This window comes from Indicator indicator, chromosome 4, assembly GCF_027791375.1.
Source record: "Indicator indicator isolate 239-I01 chromosome 4, UM_Iind_1.1, whole genome shotgun sequence".
Lineage (NCBI taxonomy): Eukaryota > Metazoa > Chordata > Aves > Piciformes > Indicatoridae > Indicator > Indicator indicator.
In genome coordinates, this window is record NC_072013.1 from 44,824,972 (window position 1) to 44,843,492 (window position 18,521).

Below are 18,521 nucleotides of genomic sequence, written 5' to 3' on the forward strand. Positions count from 1 at the left end.
CAAAGTCATTTCCTTTCTCCTGCAAACTCTGTAGAGCTGAGCAAACTGAGACCACAACCCCATGGATTGCTACTCATGCACACCCCATGCTCCCATTTTCCAAGATGGTCAAAAGTAAGCAGAGGACTTGTTAGGACTACAGACAAATGACTGAGCTGCTAACTAGGCTCAGGTCTTAGGATCAGCTAACTGAACAGGATGTGGAAAACTAGTGGACATGACATGAGGCATTGCTGGACATGACAGGTAACAGTGTAAGAAGCTGACAGAGGCTTCAAAGAGTACCTTGAGGGAGGCTGGATTTCATAGTTGGTTAGAGGGGGAATGATGTGAGAAACAGTCAAAACTCGCAGACAATTGGAAGGGAGTATTGGGAAACTTTGAGAGAGTACAGTCATGCAAGGCCAACAGCACCTAGGTAATCATATCAGTATTACTATATAAGGCTGAAGTTGCCTGGGTAACAATATGAGAAATACATCCAAATAGTGCAAACACTAGCAGATTTGAGTTCTCAAGTCATTGCATAGCAGAGATATGAAGGAATTAGTGTACTTTTAAAATGAAGGTTCTGTCAAAATGGACATTTATTTTAAAGCATTTTCAAGCACAGACAAAGGACAGCCACAATTCCAAGAACTCTGAAGTAAAACGAGAGTCTCTGCTTCAACAGTCACTTCTGCATTCTTCACATTTCTATACAGGACTTGCATGTGTAGTGTTCTAGAATAAACCACTGACAGGCTCTGTAGTTGCTAACCGTTGTGCTGACTTCTGGGGACAAGGTAACACCCTAATCAAGACAAAATACTGCTCAGTTTTCTCTCAAACCCTTTCCACACACACATAAACATGAATGAACTGATGAATACTTACATTGAGGAAAGAAGAAGCAGCCACTCTTCCTGCTGCCACAATGAAATCCATAATAAGCATGGTGGCACCAGGCAAACCAAGTGAAAAGAACTGTGGAGAGCAGTGTTTGATGATTGTATTGACAATATCCTTGTGGGAAGAAAAGGGGAAAAAAAAGTTAAGAATATCAACAAGATGAACAAGGAAATTAAAAAAGAGCCAAGTAGTTATCAAAGGCAGAAAGTGAAAAAGCAAGAAAGCAAATTCCTGAATAACTGAACAATAACTGAACAAAGAATAGCACAGGAAGATACATTTCTTAAGTATACTCTCATTAGTATAAATAAACTGTGGTATACTTCATAGATCAGCATCACCTTGAATGTTATTGTATGAGATTGATACCAGGTCACATCTTACACTCATTTAATATAGCTTTTAAGAGTTCTGTAAATGAGTCTCCTTCTCCAGATGCATTCCTGGGTGGTGATCCTGCTTTGGCACAGGGGTTGGACTAGATGATCTCTAGAGGTCCCTTCCAACCCCTTCCATTCTGTGATTCTGTAATTTGTTACTAGGAAGAAGAAACCAATCCCCACCTTGCTACAACCTCCTTTCAGGTAGTTGTAGAGATCAGTAAGTTCTTTGCTCACCTCCTTTTCTCCAGTCTAAACAACCCCAGTTCCTTCAGCTGCTCCTCAGAAGACTTGCTCTCTAGACCCTTCACCAGCTTCGGGGCCCTTCCTTGGACATGCTCCAGCACCTCAATGTCCTTATAGTGAAGGGCCCCAAACTGAACAACAGCATTCAACACGCAGCCTCACCAGTGCCTGATCCAGGAGCACAATCACTTCCCTACTCCTGCTGGCCACACACAGTATGTTCCAGGAAGATTTAAAATACAGCAAGAAAAGCAGTGGAGTCTGGTTGTTAGTGGATGAAAAAAGAAAAAAGGAGCATTCCTGATTACAACCAAGACCACGAAGGCTATTTATCAAAGTTTAGAACCAGGATCAGTCAGGTATTTTCGAAGACAAAGTTCAAAGTTACTCAGCTGGAAACACCCATTCAGCATTTTTGAGAAAACAATTTCATTTTTACTTATTCTATTTATATTAACCTGAATTTCATAATTAAACTTACTTGATCAACATGAAGAAGTCCACAATGCATTATATTGTAGAAATGAGTTAAAAAATCCCTGTTTGGAGAAACATCTTGTCTTCGCTTCATTGTCTTACAAATGAGTTTATAAGCATGCAGCTTTCCTTGTTTGTATTTATCAGTCAGCATTGTTGCCTACGGTTTTAGAACAAGATTTATTATTAATAACTCAAAAAGTCACATTAAAACACTCCTGCACCTACATGCACTTTATTACTGTTTCACTGCTGAGTGCTCAAATTTACCTTGAACAGCCATGGTGTTAGAATTCTCAGTGGTGGAATTAAAACTGGTGGAGATGGTGAAGTTAGGTTATCTGTTGAAATACCAAGATTATCTCTTATCTGCAATTTTTAAAAACAAAAAGATAAATATTTAAGGGTCGTGTAAATATACAAGGTGGTGTTTCCCCCCCCCCCTTTTGAAAATCTGGCCCTATCAGGTCAGGTTGGAGAAGAGATCCAGTTCTTTTACCTTGGCCAGATTCTGCCACAGTTCACACAGGTAATCAAAAACCTGGGCATGAATCTCTGGATCCATGATGCTGTTCACATCTCCCAAAATTCCTAGCATTCGCCTCCACATCACAGTAGCAACATCTGCATGCCATCCTGTAAGTGTTCCCCCAGCCATCACACTGCAACATTCTGAGGGGAATTCAGCAGTTTCTGTAATGAAAGAAAATAGTACAGTGAGACCTACCTTTCCAAGAAAGCAAAGTTGTGATATAATTATTACATACACAGTTTTCTTAAAACCAAAAGGGAAAAAAAAAAAAAGATCAGGCTTTCAGAGGAAGAGACTTCTAACTCATTGAGCCACATCAGCACTGGATATAGCTAACTACGTGTCTATTATCAAACTCTGCAGAGGAAGAATTGTCCTGTTTCTCATATTCTTTCTCTAAATAACATTTAAGTCCACTACTGAAGCCCTAATAAGGATCTGATGGACCTAGTAAGGTCACTTCTTTTGAGGCAATCAATCTCCAGAGCTCCACTTGCCTGCTTACAAGTAAAATTACATTTCTGCTTTACACTCTTTTCCAAATAAAACCAAAAGATGGTTTTCTTTACAACCTACTAGGAATGTATTTGATTGCAAACTGAGGAGAGGGGAGAGTACACTTGTAAGAGTAAACAGAGTAAAATCTGGCTGCTGTTCTTTCAGTAGTAAATCTGCACAAGTGGTGAGGCAACATTCAGTAGCCAACACCACAGTCTCTCAACTAGTTCTCTCTACACATCAGTGTCATATAAATGAACTGGGGTTTTTTAGGTGGAAGGTGATTACTCTTTTTTCTCCATATAAAGAAAACTTCAACAGATTATAATGGCTAAAGCCTACTCAGTTCACTCTTACCTAGCTAAGCAGACACACTAAATCTGAACAGACACACTAAACCAGCTAATGAGCTTTAAAGCAGCAGGCATTCAGAATCTCCTTTCTGTCCCTCTCAGACAGATTTTTCCAAACACCTCAGCACCAGAATTTGCTGAGATCTGAAAATCTTGCAGCTCCCAAAGGCATACATAATCAATAAATCTGAATTCAGCCTAACTACATTGCCTCTTGTTTTGAAGATCTGGACCACTGTGGTAGAGACACTAAGGGTTTCTAGGCTGTAGATTTCAAACTACAAACCAAAATGATTACATTTCTGACCATTGGTATGCTACTTAAAGGGCTCAAATATACATCAGGAACTTCTGTTTCCGTAAGACCAAACCTGGGAGAAATAAGAACTTGGTATTTACTAAGTAAACACACCAAAAGCTAAGGCAGTTGAAGTAATTAGAGATTTGTTTAAATATGAAAGGGAAAAGAAACAAACTTCCAAGGAGAAACTATAACATTACTTTATGTCTTACTATTTGTATATCAATGATAAAACATACTAGATTAAGCTGCCATGACTCTAAGCATTAAAAAGAACAGCTATAAATGTGTGGACTATTAACCCATTCCTAACAGGTCCAGGGAATGCAAGATAAAATCCCAAAGTTTTCTGCTTGCTTTTAAATCACCATAACAAAATATTTTTCAAAGTGCAGATGAAATAGCCTTGTACAGGATTCTCTACAACTACTGTGAATCTAGCTACTTCACTACATGGCACTGGAAAGAAAGAAAGAACAGGTTTATATTTTCTATTCCAGATATTGCCTAGGTCATCTGGCGTCTGTAAAACAGAGTGGTGGAGCTTCTCATCCAGCTGCAGATCCTTCTGCTCAATATGATCTGCATGAAGAGTAGCAGGAGAGGGTGTCTGTGATCGGGATCCAAGAGCAGATTGGATTGGAGAAGCACTTTCAGAGCCTGTAAATGCAATTTTTAACAGTTACCTTAAAAGCCTTTTCTATTTTCTTGAGCTACTGAAATGTTGTCTAAACACAGCATTAACAAACCCCCAAAACTGAACTACTTCTGTATTATCAAATCTGGGCAAGAAGAGATTTAAGAACTGTGAGAAGATCTGCCTCTGAATGGTGCTCTGAAAGAAAATGAATTACATGCAGGAAAGCTGAGAGATGAACATCAACATCAGATAGGTACACAGAACTCTATTCTAGGTCCAAGTGATTTTAACTGTGTTTGTCCTGCCACACTTTCAGTGTTCTGAAACTAGTCAAATTTCTCTTCACATTCCCTCACCAAAATTTCTCTTCAGCAAAGCATTTAACATTTTCTTGGAACAATGGCTTCTCTGGGTTCATGGGAAACACACAACTTAATTGATAAATAAAAGTTCAACCCAGTAACTGCAATGTTTGATTGTTTGATTATTTATCTATCAACTGGCCTGAGGAAAGTTCTGTAGTGTTAGAGTAATATTTCCTCTAAACCCAGAAAATAAACAGGAAGCCTTCACATGATAGAAAAGAATGGACTGAAATAATACGGAAAATTTGCTGAACTTCTGGAGTCTTCTAACAAACACTGAAAGATGCTTTCACATATGTGAATCTAAATTTGACTGATACTACTATGGATTCAACTTGTTCTAGGACTAGTAAACAGCAATCAGTAAACTCAACCATTTGCTTAGAATATGAAATTGTGCCTATACGCCAAGTAAAAATCTTCCTTCAAAATACCTTCAAAACAGAACTATTTAGAAACAAGTAGTTTTCCAAGTGGCAGAACCACTGAAAACTCCTGTGGGCTGGGTGTTCAAGGCCAGGTTGCATGAGGCCTTCAGAAGCCAAGTCTAGTTGAAAGGCATCCCTGCCCATGGTGGGGAGGTTGGAGCAGATAATCTCTAAGGTCCCTTCCAACCTAAGCCATTCTATGAAACCTCATTTATTGAGAGTGCATTTTGAGGTTGAGCTTCTGCACGGCTTTGCTGGTATCTAATACAGTGAATTCCCACTGCAGCCTCCTTGTTGTGAGATTCTGCATACATACAATTTTCACTAGATAGCTGCCTATGTTTCGTAAAACACTGAAGAAAAGATTGTCCTCTTGTTTTCTTATACGCCAATTTGACAATGAGCTCTGACGCTGTTGTGGTGTGGAACAGAGGTGGTGTAATTGCACAAGTCCTGCTTCCTCAGGACACACAGCCAAACGCATGTGATACACAAAACCTGCCTCTCTAAAACAGTGGTCCAAACAACAAGAAGAGACAGCCACAGAATCTCACAATGGACAACTCAGTCATTAATTGCCATTTTATCAATTCAATCACAGGGCAAACTTGGATGAAAAGACCAAACAGTAATGAAATTGTTAACATATAAAAACAAACATAAAAGGAACAGATTCACTGCAAGGGCTTTAAACGAGCACACAGCAAAGACAAAAACTTAAGACAATGAAAGTCAAGCTGAACATTGTTGAACAAGCTGAACAACAATGTCCAAGAAAGCTAATACCATGCTTCTTTCAGCAGAAAGGCTCTTTTAGAAAATGAAAACTGTGGCAGGAGAACTAAAGATGTCTTTCAGTATCTCAGAAAACAGACTCTGATTTCTCACAGAAAATAAGATGCTGTACGTAGGTACAAGCTTTCACAGGTAGGTACTTGTTCCCCAGACTGTACCAGAAACGGTAGCAGGTAACAGTGATGGAACAAGGAGTATGAAAATGGCTATAGACATCTTTACTTCTTTTACAAAATATGGCAGGAGACTTCTTCCAAATATTTCTCAGAGAGGAAGATTCTCTCTTTCAGAAAGGAGCCCATTCAGTTTGGGTTAACTGCATCACCTGGTGGTTGCTAACTTAATTGCTGTCCTCTCAAGGAACAGTTGCAAAGTAAACTGGTGAAGCCTCCAGCTTATCAATCGAGGCTATCAAACACTGCTTCTTGACAGGCTAACTTTTCAATGAAAACAACAGGCAAAGTTGTAAGAAAAAAGAATTCCTAAGTTACACAAATAGAAACTGATCTTAGCACAATAATGAACATTTTGCATATTAAAAGCTCTCAGTTACACAACAGACAACACAGAGGTTGGGGTGGATACATATAGAAGCATCCCATGATACACTGGTTTGAAAGAACACTGTCAAGGCCTTCCAAGAAAAAAACCTCTTCCTGAAAACTAGCCATTTGATGCCCAGTAACAAATGGACACTTGTAAGAGATCTAGTACACATAATGTGGTAAGAATTTTCTCCCTGGTAATCATACAGATTTTATCATGAAGGCTTTAAAACACATTTAGTAGCCAAGCCAACAATCATATGGGTAACTAAATCAGACAAAGGATTTCCACTTCTGGTATTTCACTCATTACTTTTCAATAGCAATCAAAAAACCCCACTGAAATCCAAGAATCATCTTATATAGATTCATTGCATAAATTGGAATTTGCAGTCTCCTGAAATATACGTTGGGGTTTTTTAGGCTTGGTTTTTGTTTTTTGGGGGGGGGGGCTTTTTTAAACTACTTTACCAGTAATAGTTGCAGCTTCAGCAGACAATGGTTGCTGATTGAGACTACTTGTTTCGGAATCTATGTGGAGAGTAGTGAGACTGGCCACTTCTTGCTCCTCAGCACTCTGTTGCTGTGCTGAAATTGCATCAACGTCAGTGGAAGCTGGTGTTCCTGCCTCAGTGCCAAAGCTGAAATCTGTACAAGGAAAGCACCGTATTAACTTACAACCTAAAAATACCACTGGTACTGAAAACAAAAGCCAAGGAGCTCCAAAATCCCTTATGGAAAATTTGCATGTGCACCTCTCATGGTACTAACACACTGTTAAAAATAATGGAAACAGACATTAAGATTTATTTGTAAAATTTATAAGCTGGAAGAAATATCCAATTTGATTATTAAAGTGGTGTTTTCAAACATTATTATGTGATATTCTAACAAATGGCTTTTTTAACACTAAAGAAAAGATGTCATGCTGAAGTGCAGGTTTGAAAAAATCATCATTTAGTTGCATAACATCTACATATCTAAAAATTGTAATTTATTCAATTAATTCCACCATATAAACATTATTTCTCTCTTACATAATACATGAAGTCATAATCCCTAATAACTACAGTGACCCATTCTATTGAACAAGAATGGAAATGGATAAATAGTATGAATGAAAAGCATTAACTATGTTATTAGAGAAAGCACACTGGTGTTCACAAAGCAAATAATTTTACCATGACATTACAGTAAGTATCTTGACTAATCTATAGCTGTAAAAATATCAGAAGCCCTTCTTTAAGTTTTACCTAAGTGTTTTCAAAAGAATTAAACTGGCCTTCCAGTATCTGAAGGGGGCCTACAAGAAAGCTGGGGAGGGACTTTTTAGGGTGTCAGGTAGCGATAGGACTAGGGGGAATGGAACAAAAAGAAATGGATAGATTCAGATTGGGTGTTAGAATTTTTTCACCATAAGGGTGGTGAGACACTGGAGCAGAAGCCCTGTCCCTGGAGGTTTTCAGGCCAGCCTGGATGTGACTGTGAGCAACCAGATCTAGTGTGAGGTGTCCCTGCCCAAGGCAGGGGGGTTGGAAGTAGATGATCCTTGAGGTCCCTTCCAATCCTAGCAATTCTATGATTCTAACTTCCAAAATAAGTTCCAAAATAACTTCCTATTTTGTGCAAAACGGATGGATCCTCTCCAGGCAGAAGACAATATTGCTTTCTAACTCCTGTTCACTGTTGTTCTGCTTTTGGCACAGTAGTACTGCAGTGCTGTTTTGTTTAGTAGCCTATAAACACAACAGCATCTCTCAAGAACTCTGCTTGCTCCATAATGTGGTAATGACTTCATTGGGAAATCGAAATAAGGTCTCTTGACAGAAAACTGCTGGCACAGAAGTTTACCAAGGATAAAAAGATAACAAAAGGCAATTTGCAAGCAAGCAAGCAGAAATGTTTTTACTTGTGGAAAAATGTACTTGCTTTCAAACTTGCGGCCGTCGTACTGGAAGGCGCTGAAAGAGTCGGAGTGGCTGTCAGAACTGATGAGGTCGCTGCTGCCTGCGCTGGCAGGCGACGTCCACTCAGATGGCACCCCTGGGTCATCTATAGGACGCATTTGGTTCTGTTTGTTCAAGATATCAGGAAGGTCTTTAGGAACTTCCAGGCTGCCAGGGCTGCTTCCTCTTCTTGTCACGTTCTAAATATTGCAGAGACTTAAAATTATCTTACAATCTTGAATGGCCTATTTACGTAAAATAGAAAAAGCAACCTCACATTTGTAAATGGCAGGATGTGAAAAAATAACTCTTAGGTACCTAAACCATACATTGTCATCATACTGCACAAGCAGCCAAGACTTTCCAAAACCCTAGAGACAGGCAGCAGCAAGTGAAAAACCCACGGAGTCACAGAATTTGTAAATACAAATTTCGGTCGCATGATTAATTTCTGGGCACATACCTTAAAAGGCAAGGATTCAGGCTACATGTGCCACACAGGCATGAGGTAGGATCTGAGACTTACTTGGACTGACAAGCTTTTCTTGATCCAAGCTTTTAGCATTCAATAGATTTAACAACCTAAAATCAGTAGGTTGATACTCTGTTTTAAGGAGGCCTATCTATTATCATGTGCTAGGCTACAAAACCTATGGCAGTTTCAAAATATCCAAACTTACTTTGCCTGGTTTTTGTCACCTAAGGAAAGGATCCATTCTCTTGTCTGAACTACTAATAATCGATATTCTTGCCCATCTATGTGAAAACAAATAGTATTTGATGTACTTCTCTCTTCTTCTGGGGCCAGCTGCAATGTTGGCTGGTGTATTAACTTGCAGGCTAAGTTAACATTTTTTTAAATAGAATCCAATTTAGCATTTTTGTCTTGTAACTCAAGACTTACTAAAAAGAACACTTTGCAGCAACAATCCAGTTTCACAGACATGAGATCAATACAAAACCCAAAAAAGCACACATTTGGACAAACTCTATAGGTCCTCCTTTGCCATTTATAAAAGATAAAGAAACTAATGTTTCTAATTGCTTTAAAGAATCTTCTTCTCCCCCTTATTAGCAACAACTAAACTAATTGCTGGGAACTCTTCTACAGAAGCATGACTTAAGATGAGCTTCTTACAAATCCTACAAAATTCTAAGCAGAATAAATAACTGAAATACTTTGAAACACTACATTTTGTTCTTCACTTGTAACTTTTTTTTGGTTTGTTTTTTAATATCTCTCCTTTTGTTGCTGGTTAATAAACCATGTATATCTTCAAATCACTCATCTTGAGTAATTGGCCAGTGGAATGGGCTGCCCAGGGAGGTGGTGGAGTCACCATCCCTGGAAGGTGTTCAAAAAGGTAATAGGTTGGACTTGATCTCTAAGGTCTTTTCCAACCTGGTTGATTCTGTGATCTTGTTCCGTATGCATTCAACATCAACCAGAAATTCTTGATTTAAAAATGATTAAAATTTCTCATTATGAACAATATTCCAAACAATATGACACTTCTGGAAATGTGCAAGAAAAAAAACCATATGAAATGTTAGTTCAATTAGCAAAGAACTATTTACAAAAACTTATTCAAACACTTGTAAGTGAAATGAAGAAACAAAGGAAAATCGTGTACTCTCGTAGTTTTGTAGCCTGCTGTGCTGACTGTACCTGTAGAGAGTAGTACCATATCACAGCATGGGACTTAACTACACACCACACTGAGGACTGCTAATTTACATATAAACCATTAGTCTGAAAGTGCCTGTGTACAAAAATCTTTACAAAAATCTGTGTGCAATTAAAGCTCTTTAAAATTCCATGAGATATTCAACCGACAGTAACTTCTGCACTGCTTTCTCAATGAAGGTTTAATAGGGTAAGAAAACACAAACGGCATGAAATAGCAAAGGCAAAGCAAAATGAAGTGATATTCTCAATTCTTTCTGCCTCATAAAATCCATATGGATATGTTTTTGTGAACTGATTTATATATGCAGGCTTACATATTGAAAGGCAGGAAGTTGGAGGCTTACCAGTGCACTACCACTGCGGAGTCTCTCAGCTATAAATTCATCCATGAGGTCAGGAACATTTGTATTGCTACTGCCAATATCACTATCAATAGGGTGCAGCTTTTGACTCATGTCCTCTCTATTAGCTAAAAGCAAATGAACAACTGTATATAGTAAAGAACACATCAAGATATTCTCAAAACAAAAAAGTAACAAATAAAAACCCCTGCTAATCAACACATTAAAAAACATTTTAAAAATCAAAATTGCTAAACATGCATTTTAAGATTTTCCCTCTTTTAAAGCAGAGTCTACTTTAAGAATTAGTACAGCTTCTTCCTCCCACTAAGCAGGGGTTAGTTGATTTCCAGTACCACCTTTCAGAGCAAGAAGCTTATAGGTAAGCACTACTCAAAGTTGTTAATGCTTGCTTTAAGAATAAAGCATAAATTCTTCCTCCGTTATCATGACAAATAAGTCATAAATCCTAGAAGTTCCTACGGGCTCCTTCTTCACTGCATTCCTAATGAGAAGCATTGTAGTGGAAAAAGGAAACCGGGCTGTAAATTGTACTAATGACAAATGTCAATGTGGCACTGTATACAGTTAGTATAAATAGTGCAAGGAAAAAGTTATGTAATTAAATTACATGCTAGTACATGGAATGAAAATTCAAAGTCTGGATGGTCAATGGTTATGAACAATTAATTAAGTTCACTCATTTATCAGTTTTATATTTAACTGTGGCTGTTAGACCTCACTTCATAACCTTCACCTTTAAAATCTTCAAGCTATTTCATATTTTCAAGCTAGTTCATATTTTCTCTATAACAATTTTTCCACAACGTTGCTTATTCTAATAACAAGATTCTGTTAAACGTCACAGATTTTAAATAAATGGTACTTCTAAAATCAGTGCTTTCTAGAGATCTCTTTTTCAGAGATCTAGATTCTGCAGGGATGCAAATTGCTTTTGTGAGACCCATAACAGTCACGCTCTTGTGGTACAATGTTTACAAAGAGTGCCCTCAGGTGGCATTAACATCTCGATGCAGGATGCAGTACAGAATCCTCTGTTAATCATGCCAGCATAACAATGGAAAAAAAGAAAACCTACATTACTGCTGAAAGTTACTTTATTGTTCATTTAAGGTGATGTGAACTAAGACAACGGATATTGGAATGACAGTCTTCTTTTTTGATCAGTCCATAGAGGTCTCATAGTTAGCAGGAGAAAAAGAGTATCATGAGACCTTCATGAACACCCATGAGTCCAAGAAAAAAAGAAAGCAATGAAAGATGTTGCCAAGATGTAACTGCATCCATGTCAATGAATGAATACAGAAAGACCTGCAGCATGTTTTGAAAAAGACTCAAACAAAACCTTATGATTAGACTCACAGGGAACTGTTGTAATGACATCATTCCAGTAGTAAATTTGTTTCAGACTGTCTTTTTAAAAGTCATCTAAACTGACCTCCAAACGTAAATTTAAGGGCTTTTTTGTTTTGGAGAAGGAGGAAGAGGAGGAAGAAGAAAACACACTAAATGAACCAGAAATACAATTAGTTCAACATAGCTGGTCAAGAGCCAGGTCCTTTTGACAAACTACACTCAGAGGGAAATAGCACATTCTGATAAAATATGCAGATGCCAATTGTTCTGCAAGCTGAATTTTAAGGCTTTGCATGACAGATGAAAATTCAAAACTCTCAAGGCTTAATCCTTTATTAGGTCATTTACTGTCTCTTCCTCTTCCCTAACCTGATGGTCTTCAGCAGCAAAGAGGTTCAACTAAATATCTTGAAAAGGGAAAATTAGTAATTTAAAAGTATGTAAAAAGTAACTTATGCTGGGAGAAAAATCAGCTGGCTGTAGGCGCATGCATAACCGAACAGGGAAAGCAGTGATCATCCCAAAGCCTTTTGATTGCTTATCAGAGCTTGCTTCAGTTGCATTAAGCCAAACTGGTGCTGCTTTTCTCCTTTTGCGCTCTGCACACTGTTAGTGCTCACCTGCAGCTTTCCTTCCAAAATAGCCCATTACATGACTGTACAGATCCCTCAGTGGAGCCTCTGCTGGCATTCTGTTCTGCCTCTGTGGGGAAACATTTGCCTTCGGCTTCGAAAGAGCATGTACAACAGTTTTATAAACACCACCCAGGGAGCCCTGCTGTTGTGCTGACTCCTGACCTGATGTTCTAAAGGTGCTACGGTTATGGAACTGATTAACTGCGATACCGTCTTTTTGCAACATGACTGCTTGAGTTTCTGTAGAGTCCTTAATTTGCTTGCTGCCAGCTGAAGCAGCATTGATTGCCTCTAGAGGTCTATATATTCCAGGTCTAACCAGCTCTGCGACAGGTGGTGGGCTGGTGCTCGCACTGGTACTGCTGTTGTTGCCACCAGTACCACTACTACTGAAGCCACCAAGTTTACGAAGTCTTGCTTTCCAAGCGGCCTCTTTGCTCTCAAGAGGATTGTAAAATTGAACTGATTCTGTAGATGGCCTAAAAGTAACATGAACACTATTTCTTTTTTTAGTTGTTATTTTCATGATTTTAGCCCTATGAGTTACACTTTCAGATATACTCCTCTTAGTTGGTGACAGTTTGCTTATGCCTGTGAGGTGAGGCATCTGAGGGTTAGCTTGTGCTTTAGGAAGAATTTTCTTTGCCTGTGTAACACGTGAGTTGGTGACTTTTTCATTACACTGGGCACTTCTATGCTGTTCAGCTACTGCTGCTTCCACAACTAGATCTACATCAGCTTCAGTAGCCGCTTGCCTGTACAGGTGTCTCTTCCCTTCTTTGTTGCTAGGACTACTTGACCCAAGATTAAGCAGGCTTTCATATTGTTTATCAATATTTAAGTGTCTGGCTTTATCGAGCACTTGATTTCTTGCAAAAACATCTACTTGAGTAGGTGCACTATTAGTTATAAAGCCACTTTGGTATTGTTCTAGGTGCAGCTCTGTGTTATCAGCTCTTTCTGTAACAGTGGTGCTATTTGTGCATTGACCAGTCTGATCTCTATTTTCTAATCCATCCAGTGGAAATCTATCATTCCTATTTACTGATGTATCAACTTCGTGAGCAGAAGCCTCACATTTATCTATCTCAAAGTTACCGCAAAGTTCTTCTTTTTCTTTAAGATATTCTCTCAGAGAGGAAAGGAGATCATCTTCACCTTCAAGGTCAACATATTGGCTTTGTTCAAAGGCTGTGTTTGCAAACTCTACCGGCCCTATTAAATGACAAAGATGGTCATAAATACTATCCCCAACTTCCAAGGAGGATTCTCTGCTATTTGTATCAGTGATATGGCTTTCAGTGGATCTATGCATTGAAGAGGTCTCAGTGGAACTCTGTAAGCTTGGAGCATGATGGGATGAACTGTCAATGACAGGAACTGCACCTTTGGCTCGTTCAACTGCGAATGGTTCCAGGATGTCAGAGGTGCTGCTGCTTCGTGGCAGTGGCTGTTCCTCATTTAATGCACCAAAAACTTCACTTGGAGCATCCTCACTCTGTGAAAAATGTCTGACTCGAGGCGGACGTGGAAGAATTTGAGCATCGTCAATATCTGTAGGAAAAAAGTATATGTAACATGCAGTAGAATTTATACAGAAACAGTATTTATTTACTGTTATATCCTAATTACACGACTTTAAAAGCCAGGAAAGTCCAGAGCCTTATTTTCTTAAGTACAACAAAAACACTTTTTCCAGTGCTAGAATGTTAAAACACACGCACATAATATCCAGTACAGAATGTAGTATAAATGAGTTAGACCATCAGAACACAGTTTTAAATGTTAACATGCATGAGAACAAACAGTGAGACCATGGAACATTTGGAAATACAGTTAAAGCTAGGGCTGTGCCAATAAATTCAATAATTCAGTATTATTCCAGCTAGCCTGTTCAGCAAGTGGTTACCTGGAATACAAATTAGCTTAACAGTAAACCCTTCATGAAATTTTTATCTTCAGAGAAACGCACAACTCCAAAAAGAACAGGTTTTCTGGGAAGTTGGAAGAGCTTATTGAATTGGCAAACTATTATTTGTAGGCATATATATAAACTAATGAAATATCAGGAAGGACATTATCATACAGTTATGGATATTATGGCATAAGTAATAGAGTGTGTGCCTAAGTAACAGGGAAGAGCAGGCCTTACAGAAAAGATGACTATACATCATGGATAGAGAGAAAGCCTTTTACCCTAGAAAGATGCCAATGCAAAACTAAATACTTAATGGAGGATTACCACCCCCCCTTCTTCCAGCTTTCCTCAAGCAGATGTGACATTTATGAGAATTACCACATCAAAGGACTCAGCTACTGAAAAACATCCTGAAAGAGCTTCACAACAGTTAGAGTAAACCCACTTTTGTTCTGAAAGGTCAGAACATCTGTTATGACCCTTTAAGTTAGTGCTTCCTTGTCTCTGCTGAGATTGCTACCACATTCACATTGGTACCCAACATAGTGAAGTGCAATGAAAGCTGCAGTTCCAACATGGATCGTTTAGGAACGGTACAGAAATATCTTCAGTCCACTTCACATCATCCACCAAAACAAAGAACTTTCATGACTCTCTTCAGATTTCCTGATCTGTTTTAGGAAGACTTTATACTGTCAAACCATCATTGTAGGCAAGACTAAGTATCTCTTACAGACAACTCCACTAACTGCAAGAATTTTTGCTATCTTTTGCAGTCTTTTTATGGGATAGGCACTTAAACAGTAAGTTAAAAAGAGCTTTCTTGATTTTATTTTTGATAGAATCTTTATTTCCCAGATTTATTTTTAACTACTTACCACTTAAGAAATTGTGGATGTGTTTTTTAAAGCCAGGAATAACAAGAAAGAGCTTAAATGAACACCAGCAAGTGTTACTTGCCACAATAAACAGACTCACCTTATTTTCTTTCTAGAGAGTTTATCCTCAGGACTGCAATAGTGAACTTAATTAAAATCAGCAAAATTTAAGCCCCTTTCCCTCCCTGAAATATGATATGCTACTGCCAAAATGAAGAAACTACCTTGAATTAATTTTAAAATGTTTAAAATCATTACTTCATGGATCTCTATACCTATTTCAGTAATATTTAATAATCCGCAGTCACCACAAAAATCTGTAAACCAGATTTTTCTGAGAACATTAGAGTTGGAACTGAATTTTCTCCTATTTTCCTCCTGAGCAAAGCATATAAACTGTAGGAATGAGATATGACTATGGTTAAATAAATGTATGTCAGAAGAGGATGAGAAGTGGCATTTCCATGCTCAATTTTTCAGAGGTTAGAATTAAAAAAAAAAAATTTGGCCTTACACAAAATTTACTGAGCTGTAAAGAAGCTATTAGAAAGGAAATAAATCGGTTTGTACTGGAAAAAGAGAGTAGACACCCAAGCTGTTTCAGAAAATAAAGATGAGCTGAAAATCATTAGATACAGCCCAATTCATTATCACTTTCTTCTCTCTTCAGCTTTAATCAGCAACAAAATTCTCATTATTGCTCTTGCTCAACTTAGCTCTATGAATTAACACCCTCTGAGTTTAAGAGTGTCTGTCTCTAGTGTGGCCAGCAGGTCAAGAGAGGGGATTCTGCCCTTTTACTCTGCTCTTGTGAGGCCCCACCTCAAACACTGCATCCAGTTCTGGTGTCCCCTGCATAAGGACACAGAGCTGGTGGAGCCACAAAAGAGATCCATAGGCTTGATCACCTCTGCTACAAGGACAGGTTGAGGGAGCTGGGGTTGTTCAGCCTAAAGACTCCACTTATAGCTGTCTTCCAATAACTGAAGGGATGCTACAGGAAGGCTGGAGAGGGACTTTTCATCAGGGTGTCTAGCAACAGGACAAGGAGGAATAGTTTTAAGCTAAAGGAGAGTAGGCGTAGACTGGATTTTAGGAAGAAGTTCTTCAATACAAGGGTGGTGGGACTCTGGAACAGGCTGCCCAGAGAGGTTGTGGATGCCTTCTCCCTGGGGGTGTTCAAGGCTAGGTTGGATGAGAACTTAAAGAAGCCAAATCTAGTTGAGAGGCATCCCTGCCCACAGCAGGGAGGTTGGAGTAGATGATCTTTAAGGTCCGTTCCAACCTAAGCCACTCTATGAAACATTCTATTGACTTAGGCAGAGACTAACACAGGTTATGCCTATATAGTCTCAAAATTATTCTTTAGAGCTACAAAGGCAAGAAGTATAGGATTCAGCCAAAAACATGTATGCTAATGTCATAAATGAGAATAATACATGTAACTACAATACATCAATCTCATCTTGAGTCCTCAATATGCATCTTTCACACGTTCTATAAACTCCAAGCTTATCTAAAGCAGCAGCCTGAGGATTGCATACTGTGCATGCATGCAGTTGTTATGATTTTACAGGATGCTACTGGATGTAGAACTCCAAAAAGCACGCCAAGCAGCTCCACACATTGAAACAAATTCAACTAGATTTCTTTCAATGTTGATCCACAATTAATTTTAGGTGCTTAGATAGACATGACTAGCGCACACAAGTACAGAAAAAACACTTTCCAACAAAGTGTAGTGCTTCTGCCAATAGAGAATTCTTTTTTGTAGACCAGAGGAAGAAATTAAGGAAACTAAAATGATAGTTATTGCAGTATTGGCACTGAAAATCCAATGTTTAAAACCACAGAACAGTTCCTTCACAACCAGAGCTCACCTTCGCACACAGGTATACAGTCAAACTGGGTCACCATCAGCTCCTCAGGAGTTTTCACTAACTACATTGTAACTGTGCTCCTGAAGGCTATGTACCTGATACACAGCACATACTTAGGAGAAATCCTGGCCTCACATGCTACAGTGAGGAAAAGGTTGGGTGAGACTGGCTGAAACTACCAATTTCAATCTCAACTTTACTTAAATCACCCTCACTTCTCTTTTTCCTGTGGGAAGGCAGAAAGAAAGGTTAGTTTCTCTGCACTGAGGGGGAAACACGCTAAAATACAAACTGACTGACAGACTTTCTGGCAAGACTGGGCAAGGAGAAGATTGTCATACAGCACTGGGACAGGATTGTATTCAGTGATAGGAAGTTAGTGAAGAAAGCAGAGAAGAAATAACCTATTTTGCTTCTCAACTTTTAATTTGAATTTTAGAAGCAAGCAATCATTCTGTGAGTTTCTGGGATTAAAGAATAATTACAGCCATACTGACACTATATTTAATTTTAATGATTACTTACTGATTAAGCAGCAAGATTATAAAGGTCTAATATACATCTCCCTTTCACATTAATACTTCCTTTGGTTCTTTTAGTCCTAGTGAATAAGGAAAGATCTTTCACCTGCAATTAATTTGTCTGCTGTTGTGGCCCACTAGTTCCAGCAATCTTGCCTACATCTTACTGAAATTTTTTTTTATTGGCAGTCTTGTACCTGAAAATCCTCAACAGTTACAGGAGTGAAGGGTTGGATTGCTAGATATCCTGTACATGGGTGGTGGAGCACTGGAATGGGTCGCCCAGAGATGTGGTTGAGGCACCATCGCTGGAGATACTCAAGGTGAGGCTCACAGGGCTCTGGGCAACCTGATTTAGTTGAGGATGTCCCTGCTGACCGCAGAGTGGGGTCGGACTAGATCACCTGTAGAGGTCCCTTCCAACCCAGACTATTCTATGATTCTGTGCAATGTGTAAGACTGCATTTCCTATGATTCTGGCAGGTTAAACATGCCTTTCAGAAATACTGCGTATTTGCAACAATTGCACTGTACCAAATCACTTAACTAAACACAAAAAGCACAGATCTCCACTTCCACTTTCTGGATCCTACTTTAAAAGTTGCGAATATTCCACACATGGAAATAAGGTGTAACTAAGAAACTATATGAAGGAATTGCAATCCCAGGAAAAGGATCCTGTAAGATACCAGATGCCTAAATATTGAGCTCTTGCAATAAATTTTGTTAACCGGCTCCCTGATCTTCAGGGAGAAACATTATGGAAGTAGCATATCATAGTGGAGTGTTCTGCTTTACTCTTGAAAACAAGTGAAGTGATTCTCCCCCTCTACTCTGCTCTGGTGAAACCCCACCTGGAGTACTGTGTCCAGTTCTGGAGCCCC

The 18,521-nt window shown here is 38.8% G+C and overlaps 1 protein-coding gene across 5 annotated transcripts in view; it reads right to left on the bottom strand.

Moving 5' to 3' along the window:
• RALGAPA1 (Ral GTPase activating protein catalytic subunit alpha 1) overlaps window positions 1–18,521 on the bottom strand; it is a 130,613-nt gene that overhangs the window by 69,488 nt on the left and 42,604 nt on the right. For 4 of the 5 annotated variants that reach the window (XM_054400319.1, XM_054400320.1, XM_054400317.1 and 1 more), the window contains 9 exons: window positions 13,827–13,994; window positions 10,432–10,556; window positions 8,381–8,597; window positions 6,923–7,099; window positions 4,186–4,338; window positions 2,494–2,687; window positions 2,265–2,363; window positions 1,999–2,154; window positions 877–1,005 (listed from right to left, as the gene is read on the bottom strand). In XM_054400319.1, the coding sequence (XP_054256294.1) occupies window positions 877–1,005; window positions 1,999–2,154; window positions 2,265–2,363; window positions 2,494–2,687; window positions 4,186–4,338; window positions 6,923–7,099; window positions 8,381–8,597; window positions 10,432–10,556; window positions 13,827–13,994 (1,418 nt within the window). Of the gene's footprint in view, window positions 1–876; window positions 1,006–1,998; window positions 2,155–2,264; window positions 2,364–2,493; window positions 2,688–4,185; window positions 4,339–6,922; window positions 7,100–8,380; window positions 8,598–10,431; window positions 10,557–12,425; window positions 13,995–18,521 lie in introns of all 5 variants that reach the window. The other variant, XM_054400316.1, reaches the window with a different exon arrangement.